General features: G+C 39.7%; 1 protein-coding gene across 1 annotated transcript; it reads right to left on the bottom strand.

The window, feature by feature from the left end:
- Positions 1 to 16,777: 16,777 nt before the first annotated feature.
- Positions 16,778 to 19,621, bottom strand: LOC104213064 (uncharacterized). Its single transcript, XM_009762475.2, has 2 exons — positions 19,411 to 19,621; positions 16,778 to 18,942 (listed from the first exon to the last, which is right to left on the bottom strand). The coding sequence occupies exon 2, from the start codon at positions 18,885 to 18,887 to the stop codon at positions 17,118 to 17,120; it is 1,770 nt and encodes a 589-aa protein (XP_009760777.1). The 5' UTR covers positions 18,888 to 18,942; positions 19,411 to 19,621; the 3' UTR covers positions 16,778 to 17,117.
- Between the last annotated feature and the right edge of the window lie 3,532 nt (positions 19,622 to 23,153).

The raw sequence follows: 23,153 nt of genomic DNA, 5'->3' as shown, positions 1-23,153 counted from the left end.
CGCCCAGGTTATCGTGGGGCATCATCGGGTCATGGTTCTCACAGTTCTCATCAGGTCCAGTCATCACTTAGTGCCCTTCCAGCTTAGAGTTCGTCCCGTGCTCCATCAATTCAGGGCTCTTCTATGCCAGGTGCATCTGCTAGTCATTCTGGTGCCAGGGGTTCCCTTAAGTCCCCGTCTCCAGCACTCGGGAGTTGCTATGAGTATGGAGAGATGGGTCATATATGGAGGCAGTGTCCTCGTCGTCTTGGGGGTTCATCTCAGCAGAGGAGTCAGCCATCGGCTTCAGCGCTAGTTACTTCACCACCCACGGAGGTCAGTCAGATAGGGGTCTCCCTAGAGGGGGAGGTTGATCAGGTGGCGGTCAGGCCCGTTTCTATGCACTTCCATCTAGGCCCGATGTTATTGCTTCAGACACCGTGATCACAGGTATTGTCTCAGTCTGCCAAAGAAATGCATCTTTATTATTTGATCCCGGTTCCACTTATTCTTTAAGTGTTATCATACTTTGCTCGTTATTTGGATACGCTCTGTGAGTCTCTTGTTTCATCTATTCGTGTATCTACTCCGGTGGGCGAACTGTTATTGTAGACCGTGTGTACCAGTCGTATGTGGTGACTGTTGGGGCTCTAGAAACCCGAGTGGATCTGTTGGTTTTATGTATGGTAGACTTTGATGTTATATTGAGCACGGATTGGCTATCTCCGTGTCGTGCTATTTTGGACTGCCATGCTAAGACAGTGACATTGGCTATGCCGGGTGTGCCATGGATTGAGTGGCGAGGTTCGACTAATTATATTCCCAGTAGGGTAATTTCATTCTTGAAGGCTCAACGTATAGTTGGGAAGGGTTGTCTTTCGTATTTATCCTTTGTGAGGGATGTCGGTGCAGGGACTCCCAGTATTGATTCTGTTCCATTTGTGAGGGATTTTCCCGATGTGATTCCTACAGACCTGCCAGGCAGGCCACCCGATAGGGATATTGATTTTGGTATTGATCTGGTGCCTGGCACTCAGCGTATCTCTATTTCAATGTATCATATGGCACCAACGGAGCTGAAGGTGTTAAAGGAGCAGCTTCAGGGACTCCTTGATAAGGGGTTCATTCGGCCTAGTGTGTCGCCTTGGGGTGCGCCGGTTCTATTTGTGAAGAAGAAGAAGGATGGCACTATGAGAATGTGCATTGATTATAGGCAGTTGAACAAAGTAACAATTAAGAGCAAGTATCATTTGTTTTGCATTGATGATTTATTCGACCAGCTTCAAGGAGCGAGAGTGTTCTCCAAGATTGATCTCTGTTTAGGTTATCACCAGTTAAAGATCAGGGACCCAGATATTCTTAAGATGGCTTTTAGGACCCGATATAGTCATTATGAGTTCTTGGTGATGTCTTTTGGGCTGACCAATGCCCCAATAGCGTTCATACATTTGATGAACAGTGTGTTTCGGCCTTATCTCGACTCGTTTGTCATAGTTTTCGTTGATGATATTCTGGTGTATTCGCGTAGTCAGGAGGAGCGTGCGAAGCATTTGAGAGTTGTGCTGCAGAGATTGAAGGAGGAGAAGCTTTATGCAAAGTTCTCCAAGTGTGAGTTTTGTCCCAGTTCAGTAGATTTCTTGGGGCACGTGGTGTCCAATGAGGGTATTCAGGTTGATCCAAAGAAGATAGAGGTGGTTTAGAGTTGTCCCAGATCGAACTCAGCCATAGAGATTCGCAGCTTTCTCAGTTTGGGGGGTTATTACAATCGGTTTGTTCAGGGATTCTCATCTATCGCATCGCCCTTGACCAAGTTGACTCAAAAGGGTGCTCTATTCAGGTGGTCGGATGAGTGTGAGGGGAGCTTTCAGAAGCTCAAGACAGCCTTGACCACAGCTCCAGTGTTAGTTTTGCCATCAGGTTCAGGTTCATATACCTTGTATTGTGATGCTTCGAGAGTTGGTATTGGGTTATTGATGCAGGAGGGTAGAATCATTGCTTATGTTTCTTGTCAGTTGAATCCCCATGAGAAGAACTACCCTGTTCATGATTTGGAGTTGGCTGTCATTGTTCACGTGTTGAAAATTTGGAGGCATTACTTGTATGGTGTGTCTTGTGAGATGTTTACTGATCATCGTAGCCTCCAGCACTTGTTCAAGCAGAAGGATCTCAATTTGATGCAGCGGAGATGGTTGGAGTTGATAAAGGATTACTATTTTGTACCATCCGGGGAAGGCCAATGTGGTGGCCAATGCTTTGAGCCGGAAGGCCGTGAGTATGGGGATTTTGACATATATTCTAGTTGGGGAGAGACCTCTTGTAGTTGATGTTCAGGCCTTGGCCAATCGGTTTGTGAGGTTAGATATAACGGAGTCCAGTTGGGTATTGGCTTGTGTTATTTCTCGGTCTTCTTTATTTGATCGCATCAGAGAGAGCCAGTATGATGATCCTCATTTGCTTGTCCTTAAGGACAGAGTTCAGCACAATAATGCCAGAGATGTGACTATTGGTGATGATAGAGTGTTGAGGATGCAGGGCTGGATATGTGTGCCCAATGTAGATGGGCTTTGGGAGTTGATTTTGGAGGATGCCCATAGCTCGCGGTATTCCATCCATTCGGGTGCCGCGAAGATGTTTCAGGATCTGAGACAACATTATTAGTGGAGGAGAATGAATAAGGACATTGTGGGATTTGTAGCTCGGTGTCTCAATTGTCAACAGGTGAAATATGAGCATCAAAGATCGGGTGGCTTGCTTTAGCAGATGGATATTCCAAAGTGGAAGTGGGAGAGGATCTCTATGGATTTTGTAATTAGGCTCCCACGGACTTTGAAGAAGTTTGATGCTATTTGGGTGATTGTGGATCGGCTGACCAAGTCCGCGCACTTCATTCCTGTGTGTACTACCTATTCTTCAGAGCGGTTGGCAGAGATCTATAACCGGGAGATTGTTCGTTTGCATGGTGTCCCAGTTTCCATCATTTCAGATAGGGGCACCTAGTTTACCTCGCAGTTTTGGAGGTCTGTGCAACGAGAGTTGGGTACTCAAGTTGAGCATAGTTTTTCACCCTCAGACAGACGGGCAGTCTGAGTGCACTATTTAGATATTGGAGGACATGTTGCGTGCCTGTGTCATTTATTTCGGAGGGTCATGGGATCAGTTTCTACCACTCGCAGAGTTTGCCTATAACAACAACTACCAGTCGAGTATTCAGATGGCTCCATATGAGGCTTTGTATGGGAGGCAGTGTAGATCTTCGGTTGGTTGGTTTGAGCCGGGTGAGGCTAGGCTATTGGGGACAGACTTGGTACAGGATGTTTTAGAAAAAGTGAAGGTAATTCAGGAGAGGCTTCGTATAGCGCAGTCAAGGCATAAGAGTTATGCTGACAGGAAGGTTCGGGATGTGTCCTACATGGTTGGTAAGAAGGTTCTATTGAAGGTTTCACCCATGAAGGATGTTATGAGATTTAGGAAGAAGGTAAATTGAGTCCTCGGTTCATTGGGCCTAGTGAGGTACTTCGGAGGATTGGGGAGGTGGCTTATGAACTTGCTTTGCCACCCAGCTTGTCGAGTGTGGATCCGATATTTCATGTTTCTATGCTCCGGAAGTATACTGGGGATCTGTCTCATGTTTTGGATTTCAGCACGGTTCAGTTAGATGGTGACTTGACTTATGATGTGGAGCTAGCAGCTATTTTGGAGCGTCAGGTAAGAAAGTTAAGGTCAAAGGATATAGCTTCTGTGAAAGTGCAGTGGAGAGGTCAGCCCATGGAGGAGGCTACCTGGTAGACCGAGCAGGAGATGCGGAGCAGATATCCTCACCTATTTGAGGCTTCAGGTATATTTCTTGACTCGTTCGAGGACGAATGTTTGTTTAAGAAGGGGAGGAAGTAATGACCCGGACGGTCGTTTCATGAGTTACTGCTTTGTTTCCCCTATTTCTACTTCTTATTGCCTTGTTCAGCTGTATTTTTTCTTATCGGGTTGGTTGGCTCAGGTTCAGAGAGGTTTTGGTAAGGTTTGAGATATTTAGTATCTTTTGAGGAAGCTTAAGTTGGAAAAGTCAACCGGATGTTGACTTATGTGTTAAAGGGCTCGGATGTGAGTTCTGATGGTTTGGATAGCTTCGGGAAGTGATTTTGTACTTAAGACCGTGATCAGAATGTGTTTTGAAGGTCCGGAGTGGATTTAGGCTTGAATTGGCGAAATTGGAATTTTGGCATTTTCCGGTTGATAGGTGAGATTTTGATATATGGGTCGAAATAGAATTCTGGTAGTTGTAGTAGGTCTGTTGTGTCATTTGGGATGTGTGTGCAAAATTTCAGGTCATTCGGACGTGGTTTGATAGACTTTTTGATCGAAAGCGGAATTCTAAAGATTTTGGGAATCTTAGGCTTGAATATGATGTGTTTTGGTTGATTCGATGTTGTTTGAGGTGTTTTGAAGATTGGTATAAGTTGAATAGGGGTATATGTCTTGTTTGTGCTTTTGGTTGAGGTCCCGGGGGTCTCGGGGTGATTTCGGGTGGTTGTTGGAAAGATAGGAATTTGGAAAGGGCAGCTGAAGTTTTAGGACTACTGTCATAACCGCATCTGCGGTTGGGAGGCCGCAGGTGCGACCCCCGCAGATGCGGAAATAAGTCGCAGAAGCGGAAGGGGACAAGGAGAGATGGAGTCGCATAAGCGGCTAGGTGAGCGCACCTGTGATAGCGCAGGTGCGGGTATCTTCTCGCAGATGCGGAAATTGAGCATTTAAGTTATTTGCGCAGAAGTGCACCTGGGAACGCAGGTGTGAGGTTGTGACCGCAAAAGCGGTTTAGCTGGGGCAGAACATATAAATTATGGACTTCGCGATTTTTAGACCTTCTTCACCATTTTTAAGTCAGTTTTGGAGCTTTTTGGGAGATTTTGAAGAGGGGATTCAAGAGAGCTTCGTTGAGGTAAGATCGTTGAACCAAAAACTCGTTTCTACGGTGTTATTTCACGGATTAAGCTTGTAATTTATGGAAATTAAAGGTTAAAATTTGAAAAACTAGGGCTTGAGGTTGAAGACTTTTGAGGAAGGGTTTGAGGGGTCATTTGTGATCGGATTTTAGTACTTTGGATATGTATGAACTCGTGCGGAGATGAGGAGTCTAATGATGTAAAATTTATCAAATTTCGAGATGTGGGATCGGGGTCAGTTTGGTTAATTTCGGGATTTGCATGGTATTTTGATTACATTTGAGTGGGCTTTGTTCCCTTAGCATATTTTGATGGTTATGTACTAATTTTGGATAGATTTGGATTATTCGGAGGCCGATTCAAGGGGCAAAGGCATCGCGGGCTAGAGTTTGGACCGGATTGAGATGAGTAATGATTGTAAATGTTGTCCTGAGGGTATGAAACCCTAGATTTCACATCGTTGTGCTATATTGAGGTGACACACACGCTAGATGACGAGCGTGGGTTCGTGCACCATTGGGATTGTGACTTAGTCCATCCCGTATGACTGTTTTACTGCGTATTTGATTGAAAACTGTTTGCTATCATCATGTTTTGGGCTGAATGCCATATTTGGGCCTAGTGACAACTGTTTGGACCCTTAGGGGATTTTTATAGATATTTTCTCACTGTTTTGATTTTATATCTGTACTCAGTCATACTATATTATATTATTTTCATAACTCAGCCATGTTTACTCCGCTTTGACATTTTAAATGATATTTTGGGCTGAACATCATATTTTTACTGTGCCCGAGTGGCTTTTAGATATTTCTGACTAAGTAGGGCCAAATGCCTAGGTTGTGAGGATTATTATGGGATCGAGCTGCACGTCGTAGCAGTGTTGTACTGATTATGATTATGAGGCTAAGGGCCTGAGTTGTACACCACAAAGTGGCTTAATTTGAGGCCGAGAGCCTATTGATTATGCCACGAGATGGCTTGATATTGCGCTTGGGCCATAAAGGACCCCTCCCGGAGTCTGTACACCCCCCAGTGAGAGCGGGTACCTAGTGAGATATGTGATATAGTCCGAGGGGCTGAGGTTGTTCCATGTTATTGCCCGAGCGACTGATTTCTGTTGGTATGGTGCCCGAGGGGCTGATTTTATGTGTTTATCTTTTCTCGTTGCTTTTCATTTACTTGTTTAACTGTTAAAAAGGTGTTTTAAAGAAGCTTATACTAAACAAAGGTGTTTTTACAAGATTTATTATTTTATTGCATTTTATTGGTTTTACTCTGCCTCTTTATAGCATGTTGTTGTGTTTTACATAATTTCTTATCGCTCAATCTTCATTTATTTTTATTACTCACTGAGTTGGAGTACTCACTTTACTCCCTGCACCCTGTGTGCAGATTCAGGAGCTTCAGGTCCTGCCAGTGAGGATTGATTGCTCCTAGCAGGGTATTCGGAGTCCACTAGGTAGTTGTTCGGCGTTCACAGCTTAGTGTTTCTCCCTCCTATCTTACTTTCTGTTTCAAGTTCGGTAATAGACTGAATGAACTCTTTCAGATTCTTAGACACATGTGTAGATGCTCATGACTGGTGACACCCCGATGTCGAGCTGTGTTTGTTCCGTAAATTGTACTGTTTCACTATTTCTTTTGGGATTTAATCATGTTAATGACTTAAATTGTGTTATTTTAATTGTTTAAAATGAATTGGGTGTTGTGTCGGCTGGCTTTGTCTTCACGAGAGGCGCCATCACGACTGGGTTTGGGTTTAGGGTCGTGACATAACAATCCTTGAAAAATGATAGGAGATAATGATCATAATGAGGAGGAAATGAGCTCTAGAAGATCCCACAACATAACATTTCATGAAACTCTAGAAGAAGTTCAAGAACTTGAAAATAAAGAAAGTGATGAGATTTCAACAAGTTATATCGCTTGGGAACCAATACAAAATGATTGTTGATGATATATTTGATATAATATAGTGCACAATATTGTAAAAAATTGTGAGGATCGGACCTGTAGTCCAGACACCTGAAGATGTCATGCCATTTAAATGCAAGTCATAACATATATGACTCATTTGATTAATTTTATATGAAGATCCCCGAAGGATTTAAAATGCCTGAAGCATATAGTTCAAAGTCTCGAGAAATGTACTCGATCAGATTACAAAGGTCTTTGTACGAATTAAAGGAATCTGGGCGCATGTGTTATAATCGTCTCAGTGAATATTTGCTGAAAAAAGGTTATGTAAGTGATGTTATTTGTCCATATATTTTATAATAAAAATGTCATCAGAATTCGTTATACTTGTTGTTTATATTTATGACATAAATCTTGTTGGAACTCCAGAAGAGCTCCAAAAAGGCAATTGAATATCTTAAGAAAGAATGCGAGATGAAAGATCTTGGAAAGGCAAACTTTGTCTTGGTTTGCAAATTGAACATTTATCAGACAAGATCTTTATCCATTAATAAGGGTCTTAAAACGCTTTTACATGGACAAAACACACCCATTGAGTAAACCAATGGTTGTTCGATCACTTAAAGTGAATAAGGATATGTTCCGACCTCCAGAAGAGGATGAGCAACTCCTTGGTCCCGAAATACCTTATCTTAGTGCGATTGGTGCACTTATGTATCTTGCTAATGCTACAAGGCCTGACACAACATTTTCTATTAATTTACTAGCAAGATATAGCTCTTCTCCTACACGGAGACATTGGAACGGAATTAAGCATATATTGCGATATTTAAAGGGAATTCTTTATATGGATTTATTTTATGCTAACAAAGATAGTGCAGATCTTGTTGGTTATGTTGATACAGGTTATTTATATGATCTCCTTAAAGCTCGATCTCAAATTGGGTACGTGTTAACATGTAGAGGTACTGTCATATCATGGCGCTCCACAAAGTAATCTATTGTTGCTACTTCTTCAAATCATGCTAAGATAATAGCTATTCATGAAGTAAGTAGAAAATGCGTATGGTTGAGATCACTGATTCATTTCATTCAAGAAAATTATGGTTTGAAATGTGATAAAAGATCCACACTTTTCTACAAAGACAATGCTGCATATATAGCTCAATTGAAGGGAGGATTTATAAAAGGAGATAGAACGAAGCATATTTCACCAAAATTATTCTACACACATGATCTTCAAAAAAAATGGTGACATTGATATGCAACAAATTCGTTCAAGTGACAATCCGGAAGATTTGTTCCCTAAATCTTTGCCAACTTCAACTTTTGAGAAGATGGTATACAAGATTGGAATGTGGAGACTCAAATATTTGAAATAAGGTTTTCATTAGGGGGAGTGAATACGCGTTGTACACTTTTTTCCTTACTAAGGTTTTTCCCATGGGGTTTTTCTTGTAAGGTTTTTATGAGGCAGCTAGAAATGCGTATTACTAAATATGTGTACACTCTTTCCTTCACTAGAATATTTCCCACTAGATTTTTTCTAGTAAGGTTTTAATGAGACACAATATCTTTTAATGAACATCCAAGGGGGAGTGTTATGAAAATAATTATATTGTGAATGTTCATTTAATACTCCGCTATAGATAATCTTCCTGAAGAAGATTATCCATTTAGTACTCTATTGAAGTTTATCTACAAGCAGCTGATGCATGCAGGTTGCAAGCAACTCAATGAAATGATTTGCAACAGCTTCTTATTAAACAGGCAGGTTGCAAGCAGCTCATGCAGACAACTTACAAGCAGCTCAAGAAAAGCCTCACAACTGCTTCCTGAAAAGCCTCGCAACTACTTCCTTTCTTCTATAAATAGAGGAGATTTCATTTCATTATGTACATCAGTTTGAAGTTGAATAATATATCAATCTCTCTCTCTATACTTGTCTTCGATTTATTTACTTTACAGTCTTTATTTTATAACAATAAAGAATTACTCCTACTTTTGATCGTACTTTCATTTTGTATACGGGTAAAATCGAGGTCAGGTGCAGATCAGCCAGGCTCGAGATATGGTGGCGAGGGACTGAAATCGAGCCAAAAGTCCCACTGAACTAAAATCTGGGGACATGATGCCTACCCTTGAGAATATCGAGATCATGGTTCCGGAATCGGTCCTAGCCTCGAACGACTTCGAAGACCATTATCGGACAATCAAGCATAGCCAACAGAAGGCCAAAATATCAGTGACCAGCTGGATATCACGGCGGGGATCTCGGTATGTATCGATAAGGAACCGACAATCAGTTAATCAGAAGATTTTTTAGTTTTACGGAGTTGTATCTAAAGTAGGACTCCTCTACTATATAAATGGGGTCTGAAATTCATGAAATACATTGTAACATGCATTCCAAAGTAGTATATTATTATTTTCTCTGTTATTAGCTCTTTCTCTTGTTCATTAGTGTTGGTCGAGGTGAGCCCTAATCGAGGGTGATTATTTCACTAAGGCTGGAACTATCCTACTCGTGTGGTTTGAATTTATTCTATCTTTGTTTGTTCAATATTGACTTAATTTATCGCTTTGTATCGAAATAATTCGCATATTCGTAAAATCACTTACAAAATTAATTGTTATCCGATTTTGAGGGTAAACACATTTATCTAGACAATCAAATATATTTTCATCGAAAAAAATTCGTGTTCGTTCATAACGTTGACCCCTAACAAAGCTCCTAACTTGATGATAATTTTTAACTATAACAAAAAATAGATGGGTAAATTTAGATATTCTTTTTCGAGATATTTTAATACGTAGAGTCCGTCAATATTATGGTTGAGCCACATAAATGGTTAGAACTTAGAAGATATACGAGACAAATTACTAACGGAAAGAGTGGATGTTGGAAAAAAGTATAATATAAAGAATAAAATTTAGTTTGAGGCATGTCAAGTATATTGTTCTTACGGATATTTTCCCGCCCACAATGAATAATATTATTAGGCATATTCCCAAAATTCAACAAGCTCTTCCAATTATAAACTAAAAAAAGAAATAACAGAGAATTGAGAAACCCAGCATATAAGAAAAGATAGATGACTTTTACATAGTTTAAGTGTTATAAGCTGAAGTATATTGAATTCAAAGTGAAAATTTTGAGAAACAAAACTTTTTCATAGTTTAAGTGTCCTCGTATTTTTAATATGTACTCCTAGTAGTAGTAGTAATTGAACAGCAAACAGGAAAGATATATAAAAGCCAAATTTTTCATAACATCACAAGAAACTTCCAATCTTTAGAGAAAATCCCTGAGTCAAAAAAATGTAAATCTAAAAACGGCAACTCTGTTGCTACTAATCTACTATGGCATATACAACTTTAAAATTAGGCCACTAAGAAAAAAGGTAAGTTAAGAAATAGAAAAAAAGGTGGATGCCACGTAATTTCTTCTCATCTGTCTGCGTTTTGATAGACAACGTTATTCAGTAACTTTACCGATGAAAGATAGCAGATAGAGAAGTGGATGTAGCGTAAAGGCTATAGGTTAATTTGAACTCATAACTTTCGACACAATGTATTAATATATATGTAAAAACCTACTAAAATCTCAATAAATATTAGATCTGAATTCATAATTTTAATAGTATAATGAGCTTAATGCAAGTTTGAACCCCATTAAGTTACATCCTGGATTTGCCTCTGTATGTCATGTAAAGGAATCCATCTTTCATCCTTGTTTTCCTCGTAAATTGCAGACAAGACATCAGAGCAGCTGCAGTGGAAGAAGATATATCAAGACACAAATTGTCTAGGGCAAGCATCAGATTTTGTGTAACATATTACTTACCAGTTGGTGGCAGAATGTTTTTAACAAAGACAAATATGGCCTTCTCCGCGCTGAGATTGATCCTCTATCGAACCACATAAACAAACTGGCCAACAGTCGAATCAGCTGGGACTAGGTACCTACATCACAAAGCAAGACAAAAATTAGTTTACACTAAAGCAGCTATCATTCTGTCGGATCAACTTTTATATTAGGAATAATAATCGGCAACCATCATGTCTGTGAGAAGGCACGGGAGAAAATATGATATATATTGATATATTGTATGTGATGCAATACAAGATGTGCTATTTATAGCTACTCTATACAAAGGGGATACTACTCTTATTCCAATGTGGGACAATTACATAGCTATCTCTAACACTCCCCCTCAAGCCGGAGCATATAAATCATATGTACCGAGCTTGTTACATATATAATCAATGCGAGGACTAGTGAGGGACTTGGTGAAAATATCTGCAAGTTGATCATTCGATCTCACAAACTTCGTAGTAATATCTCCTGAGAGTATCTTTTCTCTGACGAAGTGACAATCAATCTCAATGTGTTTAGTTCTCTCATGAAACACCGGATTTGATGCAATATGAAGTGCAGCTTGATTATCGCACACAAGTTCCATCCGACTGATTTCACCAAATTTCAACTCCTTGAGCAATTGTTTGGTCCAGACTAGTTCACATGTTGCCATAGCCATTGCTCGGTATTCTGCTTCTGCACTAGACCGAGCAACTACATTCTGTTTCTTACTTTTCCAGGACACCAAATTTCCTCCTACTAAAACACAATATCCAGACGTAGAACGTCTATCAGAAGGTGATCCTGCCCAATCAGCATCCGAGTACCCAACGATCTGCTCATGACCTCGATCCTCAAACAGTAATCCTTTACCTGGAGCCGATTTTATATACCGGATAATGCGGACAACTGCATCCCAATGACTATCATAGGGAAAATTCATAAACTGACTTACAACACTCACAGGATAAGAAATGTTGGGCCTAGTCACTGTGAGATAATTTAATTTACCAACCAGCCGCCTATAGCTTGCAGGATCGCTAAGCGGCTCCCCTGTCCAGGCAGAAGTTTAGAATTCGGATCCATCGGCGTGTCAACAGGTCTGCAACCTGTCATCCCTGTTTCCTCAAGAATGTCTAACACATATTTCCTTTGAGAAATAACAATACCTGAGCTAGATTGAGCAACCTCAATACCTAGAAAGTACTTCAATCTGCCTAGATCCTTAGTTTGAAAGTGCTGGAAGAGATGCTGCTTCAGATTAGTAATACCATCCTGATCATTGCCCGTAATAACAATATCATCAACATAGACTACCAGATAAATACATAGACTTGAAGCAGAGTGGCAATAAAACACAGAGTGATCAGCTTCACTACGAGTCATGCCAAACTCCTGGATAACCGTGCTGAACTTACCAAACCAGGCTCGAGGAGACTGCTTTAGACCATAAAGTGACCGACGCAAGCGACATACAAGGCCACGAGACTCCCCCTGAGCAATAAAACCAGGTGGTTGCTCCATATAAACCTCATCCTCAAGATCACCATGAAGAAAGGCATTCTTAATGTCCAACTGATAGAGGGGCCAATGACGAACTGCAGCCATGGATAGAAAAAGGCGAACTGATGCCACTTTAGCCACTGGAGAGAAGGTATCACTGTAATCTAGCCCAAATATTTGAGTGTATCCTTTGGCAACAAGACGTGCCTTAAGTCGATCAATCTGGCCATCGGGACCAACTTTGACTGCATAAACCCAACGACAACCAACGGTAGATTTACCTGAAGGAAGAGGAACAAGCTCCCATGTACCACTTGTATGTAAAGCAGACATCTCGTCACTCATAGCCTGTCGCCATCCTGGATGAGACAATGCTTCACCTGTAGACTTAGGGATGGAAACCGAGGACAATGAAGATATAAAAGCATAATGGGGAGATGACAGACGATGATAACTCAAACCAACATAATGAGGATTAGGGTTTAGTGTGGTCCGTATACCTTTTCGAAGTGCAATCGGTGTACTAGGAGCAGGATCCGCAGTAGGAGCCGTGTCAGGTGCAGGACGAGAACCAGATGGGCCCGATGTAGGGCGTGAACGACGATGATAAGTCAAGAGTGGTGTTCCTGTGGTTGGGGAACTATGAGGGATAACACTGGACTCCTCAAAAGTTGGTATGGGTGAAACCTCTGTGGTTGAAGGTGGAGGAGGATTACTAAACTCCTCAAAAGTCGGTATAGGTAAGACCTCAGATATGTCATGGTGGTCAGCAGAAGTGACATCAGTTGTGAAGAAAGGTTTAGACTCGAAAAATGTGACGTCAGCTGACATAAGGTACCTATGAAGATCAGGTGAATAACAACGATATCCCTTCTGAACACGAGAATAACCAAGGAAGACACACTTGAGAGCACGAGGAGCTAACTTATCTTTCCCCGGGGCTAAGTTATGAACAAAACATGTGCTCCCAAAAACCCGAGGTGGAAGAGGGTATAAGGCTGACTGGGGAAACAATATTGAATGTGGAATCTGACCCTTGATGGGAGATGAAGGCATCCTATTAATCAAATAACAAGCTGTGAGAACTGCATCGCCCCAAAAACGCAGCGGAACACGAGACTCAATTAGAAGTGTGCGAGCAGTCTCAATAAGGTGCCTATTCTTTCTTTCTGCAACCCCATTTTGCTGAGGGGTATAAGGACAAGATGTCTGATGAATAATTCCATGAGAAGACATAAACTGCTGAAACTGAGAAGATACATATTCTAAGGCATTATCACTGCGAAAAATGCGGATAGAGACACCAAATTGGTTTTTGATTTCAGCACAAAAACTCTGGAATATAGAGAATAACTCAGAACGATCTTTCATTAAGAAAAGCCAAGTACATCTTGAGTAATCATCAATAAAGCTAACAAAATAACGAAATCCCAAGGTTGAACTGACTCTACTAGGACCCCATATATCAGAATGAACCAAGGAGAAAACAGACTCTGCATGACTCTCAACACTACGCGTAAAGGAAGCTCGGGTATGTTTCCCAAGCTGACACGACTCACAATCTAATCTAGACAAACTGGATAAACTAGGCACCATCTTTTGAAGTTTGGATAAACTCGGATGTCCTAAACGTCTGTGGATTAGATCTGGAGGATCTGTAACTAGACATGTTGTGGAAGGACTGAGCGAGTTAAGGTAGTAAAGACCTTCTGATTCACGACCTGTACCAATTGTCCGTCCCGTACTGCGGTCCTGCATAATAAAAGAATCATCAATAAAATATATACCACAATTGAGGGCACGAGTCAAACGACTAACAGATGCAAGACTAAAAGGACAACCAGGAACATAAAGAACGGAATCTAGGGTGATAGAAGACAATGGGTTGGCTTGTCCAACTCCTTGTGCCTTAGTTTGACATCCATTGGCTAAAGTAACAGTAGGAAGAGACTGTGAATATACAATATTCGACAAAAGTGATTTATTACCAGAGATATGATCAGAAGCGCCTGAGTCCATGACCCATGGTCCAAGAGTACTAGACTGGGAAACACAAGCAAAAGAATTACCAGCAATAGGAGTATCAGTCTGGGCAACTGAGGCTACTTGTGGAGATGTTTGCTTACTTGCTCGATACTGAAGGAGTTCATTATATTCTTCTTTAGATACAGAAAAGCCCTGGTTACCTGTAGTCTCGCTCTGAGCAACGTAGGCATTTTTGGGTGGACGACCATTTAAGGAATAACATATTTCGCGAGTGTATCCAAGTTTGTGACAATAAGAACACTTGGGTCTAGATCTCCCAAAACGACCGCCTCCTCGTCTATTCTCCATAGCTTGAGATGCCCGAACATCCACTGTCTGGGATGCAAGAACAGAGGAATCAAGTATCTGTGATGAAATCATTGGGTGACTTGGTACTGCAGCAAGGCGAAGTAATTGAGAGAATAATTCATCAACTGTAGGGACAGTCAGACTCGCCAAAATCTGGTCTCGTACTGAATGAAGATCACGAGGAAGTCCAGCAAGTGTAAGAACTAGAAACATTTTCTTTCGCTGCTCTTGTTGTTTTGACACACTAGCAGAAACTGGCATCAATGTCTCAAATTCCTCCATGACTGCCTGTACCTGACCCAAGTAAGTAGACATATCTAATTCTTGCTTCTTTAAGTTTGTCATCCGTGATATCACATCATAGAAGCGAGATATATCATTAGTGTATAACGTACGAGCCTTTGCCCAAACCAAATAACATGTCTGGAATGGCCGAAACAAAGGCATCAACTTAGAATCAATAGAACGCCACAAGATGCTACATAATTGAGCATCAATTTTTGCCCAAAGCGCTATCGCCTTTTCATCTCCTTCGCTAGACTGTTTAATCAGATGATCTTGCACACCTTGACCTTTACACCACAACTCGACAGATGAAGCCCAAGCTAAGTAGTTTGAACCTCCCATTAAAGGTTCCGAGGTAATCATAACATTAGAGTTTCCAGAACTCATGCTTTTAGACCCAAAAACATCAATTCCCAAAGACATCTTGTAAATTATTACCAAATAAGAGAAATAATCAACTGTAATCCACTGAAAATAGAGTAAGGAACACTGAACCAGAATAGGAAACTACTGTAGCAGTTGGAAAGTTACTGTTGCAGCCGGAAAATATTCAAAGTGGTCGGAATGAAATAAAAACAGTAGGGGTAGGATCGGAATTACCAGAAGACCCAACTGTTCTGAAGGAACTTTTTCAAAAAATGGCCGGAAGTCCACCTTTTTTTTTGAAATCACTATTCACGCCGGAAAAATAAAAAAAGTGGTCGGAATTTGGTGTAACCTGGATGGGTAGACTCGGAATTGCAAGAGAAACAATTTGTCCTGAAGAGTCGTCGCCAAAAAATGGCCGGAAGGTGGCCCACGCAACGTTGGAACTTCGCCGGAAAATTTTCTTTGGACAGCTACAGTACCGCCGGAGATTTTCACTGGGATTTGGTCGCCGGACAGTGACTACTCTTGTGGTAGTGTTGGATTTTGTGCACAACACTGACCGAAACAAAGCAGACGCAAAACAACTTTGAAAGTCGCCGGAAAAAAGGGTTCCGGTGACTGATTTTACTTCCTGGAATCGCTGGAATTTATGCACAGCGATAAATCTCTCACGATAGCTCTGATACCATGTGAGAAGGCACGGGAGAAAATTTGATATATATTGATATATTGTATGTGATGCAATACAAGAGGTGCTATTTATAGCTACTCTATACAAAGGGGATACTACTCTTATTCCAATGTGGGACAATTACATAGCTATCTCTAACAATGTCTTAGGAGACTAATTCTGTAAACATGTTGAAGTTTATAGCCCAAATAGCATGATGTTGAAGCATCAGCCTGTGTTTAATCACCAAAAGAAGAAACATCCAAATGCCTAGACAGTTCTTTGCACCATATAAACTACAAAATATATATACTTCAGCAACAGAGCCAAACCTCCACGGCGATGAAGCCAAAACATCTAAATCAACCAAAAGCGGCATCCAGTGCTATATGGCGGCAGGAACATGTAGTATTTGGGATACGAAAAACCTCAATTGGGACCATGAACACCAGGAACTACTGCACAGACCATACTTGAAATTGTATCTAACAGAAAAGCATATGATTAATGAATTATATCATCAACCTTCGAGGCGACAAACTCTGTCAAATTGCTGCTCCTGCGAAAATGCATACTAATAAATGTAAAATTCTGCATCATTCAGGATATATATCCCAAACTTGCACAACCACAAATCCACCTCCATTGGGAGGCATAACAGGAAAAGAAATGGAAACTCATAAACTCATATCAACCATGACAAACCACATTAAAATATCTTGTACTATCAACTTCCATCTCTGATTTTATAATCAGTTGATGAACAAAAATTTTGCCAACCTTTTACTACTATGAGGTTAATCCATATCCAAGTATGAGGTTAAGTACTACAAAGAAAAAAATGTGACACAATCCCAAACTAGTTGGTGTTGGCTAAAGGAATTACCTATATTTGTTTCACTCTATATGGACCTATTTAGTTTCAATAAGGAAAACCTTGCTTTTAAGACAAATTAGATGTTCTTTCAATCCCGATACTTAATCTAACATACAAATCCCAAACCAAACTTGTTGAGATTATCAAAATGAGGAACACTAAGATTATATATTACTAGTACTATTTATAAATATAAAAACTTGACAAGTTATCCAATTCTAGTAAACTTGAGCAGAACTTGGTGCAGAGTTCAAGTTGAAGAAGGCTGCCAAAAAGCTTCTTTCCCTGTAGCAACTGCTACTGTGAATGCAGCTGTTTAATCAGCAGTTCATATTCTGGTATTGCTCGACTGCTTCTTATCATTTTACCAAAGACATCTTAGTAGTCATCATCTTCGGAATAAGAGCCATCGATGTATTGGTCATATATCTGATATTCTCCAAGACTCTGATCATCTTGCACTTCATCCACCCCCGCTGTACTGACTGGAAAATTACCAAATAGCTCTTGCAAGTAATCTCTAGAAACGTTATCATGGTTTGTTTGTGGATCATCATGCAGAGAGACATCCCCTTCCTGGCCAACAAGGTCAAGAGATTCGTATGCATCCATCTCATCTTCAACATCATCATCCTCAAACTCATCTTCATCATCTTCTGAATCATCAAGTTCATCAATTTCATAATTTTCTGCTTGTTCATCGACTTCATTGTTTTCCGCTTCTTTATTGACTTTCTCTTGCTCTTCAGGTCTTGCAACTTTCACATAATTGCAAATCCTCTTTGCCTTTTCAAAGCGGGCAGAGAAAGATTTTAGTAAAGAGTCTGCATCAGGATGAGGGCATACTGACATAAATCTCACAGCAATGCACAACCTCAAGCAATCAAGTATATGAGAGGAGAACCATCCGGTTGTACTATCGCAAGTTTCTTGATTTGAGGGTTTCCTGATTTCTTGTTGAATGTAGTCGTCCTTGAGTTCACAAAGCTGCAATGACATCTGACATTTATACGGAAAAACTCGGAAGGCACATATATCATCCCATTTATGTTTCAATCCAGATGATAATTGGCTCTCACAGTAGCTTCGTAATTTAGGGTTGTGTACTCGGAAATCAATATTCTGGTATACACGAGATTCGGGATCCTTCCGAGGATCATACCCTTTTTTTATCCAGAATCTACGGAAAGGCCCATTCAAAAAGTAATATGCAACTCTAACAAGAAGCTTTTTGAGCTTGCTCTCTCCAACCTCCAGACCCCCATCACGCAAGCGCTCAGGCAATGACTCTTTCGCCCATATTTGACGCTCTTCAAACAAATCATATACCGCTTTCTGCCATCTCCAATCATCTGAGCCCTGAATTATGATCTTTTCCCAATCCACAGGTTTAGGAACCTCTTTGATATTAAAATCAATGCCAAGACTCCGCTCCATCTCCATCTCCCTCTCCCAATTTTGCTGGTCAAGTTCGTCCTGTTTATTTTTCGAGCTCAAACTTGCACAACATTTTAATACAATATTTACAGGAATATCTTTTAAGGAGAACAAAGGAGGTAGTAAAATCATCAAATCCTCCTGATCGACATCCATAAGTCCTCCCTTCTCAAATTTAGGTTCCACCTCTGCCCACTGTCTCTTTTTTCTTCTTGCAACATCAGCATGGACAGCAAGAACATGCTGATAGTCTACCATTCCATTAAAATGATAAGCTTCAGCAACATGAGAAACAATATTAGCCGAGAGATGCTCCTGCAAATTAGTAGCTGACAAACATCTAGACTCATTCACCTTTTGTGCAGCTAATGAATGTGAATTTTCTTGTTCACGGTGAACAGGACTTATTGAAGATTGTCTCGATATCCCACAACTACTATCAACATCCCTTACTTTAGTCTTGGAAATTTTCAGCAAAAAATTATTGCTATGCTTAAGCTCCCCGAAGGCAGGGTGTGAATAAGGATCTTCTGGACGAAAATGGAGCTCCAGCTTATTTGACTGTGAAGTACGAGCCTTGACAATGCCTTGAATGCCACCAAGAGTCTCAACAGCGCGTTCCATTGAAGAAGGGTAAGCAGGGTAATGTACGACAAAGACTTTGTTAGTGGGTAATATTCCTGATACTGAACCATCTTTTATAATCACCATACTTTATTTCTCTGAAGGAGTTGAATGAAGTGTTTATATACTGCTGCTTGCGACTCTGTTCAATCAAAAACTTGCGTGTAAATAATCGTGACACAAAATTTTGCACATTAATAAAAGGGAGTAGAAAATTGCTCAAGGATTCTGGAGGAACTATTTTATCAGAGTAAAAATTGAAATTTCTACTAATAAATTGAGCAAAATTTACAGCTGTCTATGTTCAAAGAGTGGCATTATGCTTAACACGTTTTGGAGCTACTGCGCAATAAAAATCTTCATCCCAAAATTGACTACGTCTATTCATACTATGCGTCAAAGGAGATACAATATGCTAATAAATGCGATAAAAAATTCCATGAATCCACCAAAAAACAAAAAACAAAAAAGTGTCAAACACATAGAATTAAATTTATCAGTTAAAGTTATAATCACAGTGGAGATTAACTATCGAAATTAAATACCACATCTAGATACATGCAGAAGGCGAGAAAACGAAAGAAAAAAAGAGGAACAAAACAAAACTCACCGGATTGTAGATACACAGACAACGCAGCTAAACCTAATAGCGCCAGAGGACAGAAAAAGAGAGGAAAAAATGAGAACACGAACTTGAGAAACCGAAGAAATTTGTGCAATTAATTTTTTTTTTTGGTGCGAATTCTTGATTTGTTGAAAAAGGAACAGTTTTTTTTATTCATATTTTTGTAGATGCAAAAAGTGAAATTAGGTTAAAATAATTGCAATTTCCCCAATTGCAATTATTTGTTGAAAGGGAACTTTTCCTTCTTTGCATCAATAATTGTTATAGCTTTTTTAAGTGCTCAATTTTTGGTAAATTACACTCAACACTCCACTAATTTGTAGACTTTACTCCACAAATCAAATACTTACGTTTGTTATAAAATAAAAGCAATGCAATAAAATGTAAACAAGAAGAGATAGAGAGAATGGAGAAGTGTTTTCTTCTTTCACTTTGGTGTAATTTTTTATTGCAATTACATGACCTTTTATAGGCATAAAAAGTAAAGATGATGGACATAAAATAGGAAATTTAATCTTTAAGTTATTCACAACATGGGCATCCAATGTAGCATCCAATGTAGTATCTAATGTAGTATCCAAAGTAGTATCCAATGTACAAACTATTCATAACACTCCCCTTGGATGTCCATGTAAGATAATGTGCCTCATTAAAAACTTACAAAAAAATATTGGGATGTACATAGTTATTTATAATATACATTGCTTGCTGCCACATTAAAAACCTTACCAGGAAAACCCAGTGGGACAAAACCTTGGTTAAGGAAAAGAGTGCAGCGTGTAGTTACTCCCCTGATGAAAAATCACTTAATGTCTCGAAGACGACGCATTCCAATCTTATATATCAGTTTTTCAAATATTGAGGTTGGTAATGCCTTAGTGAACAGATCAACCAAATTATCACTTGAACGAACTTGTTGTACATCTATTTCACCATTCTTCTGAAGATCATGAGTGAAAAAGAATTTCGGTGAAATGTGTTTTGTTCTATCTCCTTTGATATATCTTCCTTTCAATTGAGCTATGCATGCAGCATTGTCTTCATACAATATTGTTGGAATATTCTCTTTCGAAGAAAGACCACATGTTTGTTGAATGTGTTGAGTTATAGATCTTAACCAAACGCATTCTCGACTTGCTTCGTGAGTGGCTATTATCTCTGCATGATTTGAAGAAGTAGCAACCATAGTTTGTTTTGTCGAACGCCATGATATGGCTGTACCTCCACTTGTAAATAAATAGCCTGTCTGAGATCGACCTTTGTGTGGATCAGACAAATATCCTGCATCTGCATAACCAATCAATGATGGCTTGGATTCATTTGAATAAAATAAACCCATATCAATGGTCCCTTGGAGGTATCTGAATATATGTTTAATACCATTCCAGTGTCTTTGTGTTGGCGAAGTACTAAATCTTGCCAATAAGCTTACTGAGAAAGCTATATCTGGTCGGGAATTATTGGCAAGATACATTAATGCCCCAATTGCACTAAGATATGGTACTTCGGCACCAAGAAGCTCTTCATCATTTTCATGAGGTCGGAATGGATCTTTCTTTATATCAAGTGATCTCACAACCATCGGGGTACTCAATGGATGTGCTTTATCCATATAGAATCGCTTTAAAATCTTTTCGGTGTATGTCGATTGATGGACAAATATTCCATCTTTCATATACTCAATTTGTAGACCAAGACAAAATTTTGTCTTTCCAAGATCTTTCATTTCAAATTCTTTCTTCAAACAGTCTACTGTTTTTGGAAGCTCCCCAGGAGTTCCAATGATATTTAAATCATCAACATACACGGCGATTATAACAAATTCAGATCCAGACCTTTTTATAAAGACACAGGGACAAATTGGATCATTCTTGTACCCTTCTTTCAACAGGTATTCACTCAGGCGATTGTACCACATACGTCCTGATTGTTTCAATCCGTATAAAGATTTCTGAAGCTTTATTGAACAAGTTTCTCGAAAATTTTTATATGCTTCTGGCACTTTAAATCCCTCAGGTACTTTCATAAAAATTTCGTTGTCTAATGATCCATACAAATAGGCTGTAACAACATCCATTAGATGCATATCAAGTTTTTCTTGCACTGCCATATTTATGAGATACCTGAAGGTGATAGCATCCACTACAGGAGAATATGTCTCCATATAATCAATTCCAGGCCTTTGGGAAAACCCTTGTGCCACAAGTCGTGCTTTATATCTAACGACTTCATTTTTATCATTTCGTTTTCGCACAAAAACCCATTTATACCCTACTGGCTTTATGCCTTCAGGTGTTCGAACTATGGGTCCGAAGACTTCACGTTTTCCAAGTGAAGTTAACTCTGCCTGGATAGCGTCTTTCCATTTTGGCCAATCATTTCTCTGTCTACATTCATTGACAGATTTTGGTTCAAGATCCTCATCTTGTTGCATTATTTCAACAACAACATTATAAGCAAAAGTGTTATCGATAACAATATTATTTCGGTTCCATCTTTTCCCGGTTGAGACGTAACTTATTGATATCTCTTCATTTTCATTATTTTTAGGTACTTGGACCTCCCCTAAGGTCTTATCATTTGTTACGTCTTGGGGCTCTTCTTGAGCCACTACCTCTGTGTTATGGTCACTTTGATCACTTGCTCCTTTTCTTCTTCGAGGATTTTTATCTTTAGAACCGATTGGTCTACCACGTTTCAAGCATGGCTTAGACTCATTTGCTTTAATTAATTGTTCTGTCGGGATATCAACTCGAATTGGAGCATTAGCAGCTGGAATATGTGACTTAGTCACCCTTGGTAGGTTAGTGAATGCATCTGGCAATTGATTTGCAATATTTTGTAAATGAATAATCTTTTGAACCTCTTGTTCACATTGATTTGTTCGAGGATCTAAATGAGACAGTGATAATGCATTCCAATCTATCTTCTTTTTCAGCTGCTTATTTTCTCCCCCTAATGTTGGATATACTGATTCATTAAAATGGCAATCAGAAAATCTTGCCGTAAATAAATCTCCAGTCATCGGCTCTAGATATTTTATAATAGAAGGAGATTCATATCCAACATATATCCCCAACCTTCTTTGAGGACCCATCTTTGTGCGTTGTGGTGGAGCAATTGGAACATATATCGCACAACCAAAGATCCTAAGATGGGAAATATTTGGCTCCTGACCAAAAGCCAATTGCAATGGGGAGACTTTATGATAACTTGTGGGCCTTATCCGCACAAGTGCTGTTGCGTGCAAAATAGCATGACCCCATACTGAAATGGGAAGTTTTGTTCTCATAAGCATTGGTCTAGCAATTAATTGGAGGCGTTTGATCAATGATTCTGCTAGACCATTTTGTGTATGAACATGAGCAACCGGATGCTCAATTGTTATCCCAGTTGAAATACAATAATCATTAAAGGCTTGGGATGTAAACTCACCGGCATTATCAAGACGAATTGTCTTAATTGCATAATCTGGAAATTGTGCTCTTAGCTTTATTATTTGAGCCAACAATCTCGCAAATGTCATATTGCGAGTTGATAGTAAGCACACATGTGACCATCTTGTAGATGCATCTACCAAAACCATATAATATTTGAATGGTCCACATGGATGGTGAATGGGCCAACATATATCACCCTGTATACGTTCCAGAAATGCAGGGGATTCCATCCTAACTTTAATAGTTGATGGTCTAATAATTAATTTTCCTTGAGAACACGCAGCACAA

Source organism: Nicotiana sylvestris, chromosome 9 (genome assembly GCF_000393655.2).
Source record: "Nicotiana sylvestris chromosome 9, ASM39365v2, whole genome shotgun sequence".
NCBI classification, from domain to species: Eukaryota; Viridiplantae; Streptophyta; class Magnoliopsida; order Solanales; family Solanaceae; genus Nicotiana; species Nicotiana sylvestris.
This window is presented reverse-complemented; position numbering and strand designations above follow the sequence as displayed.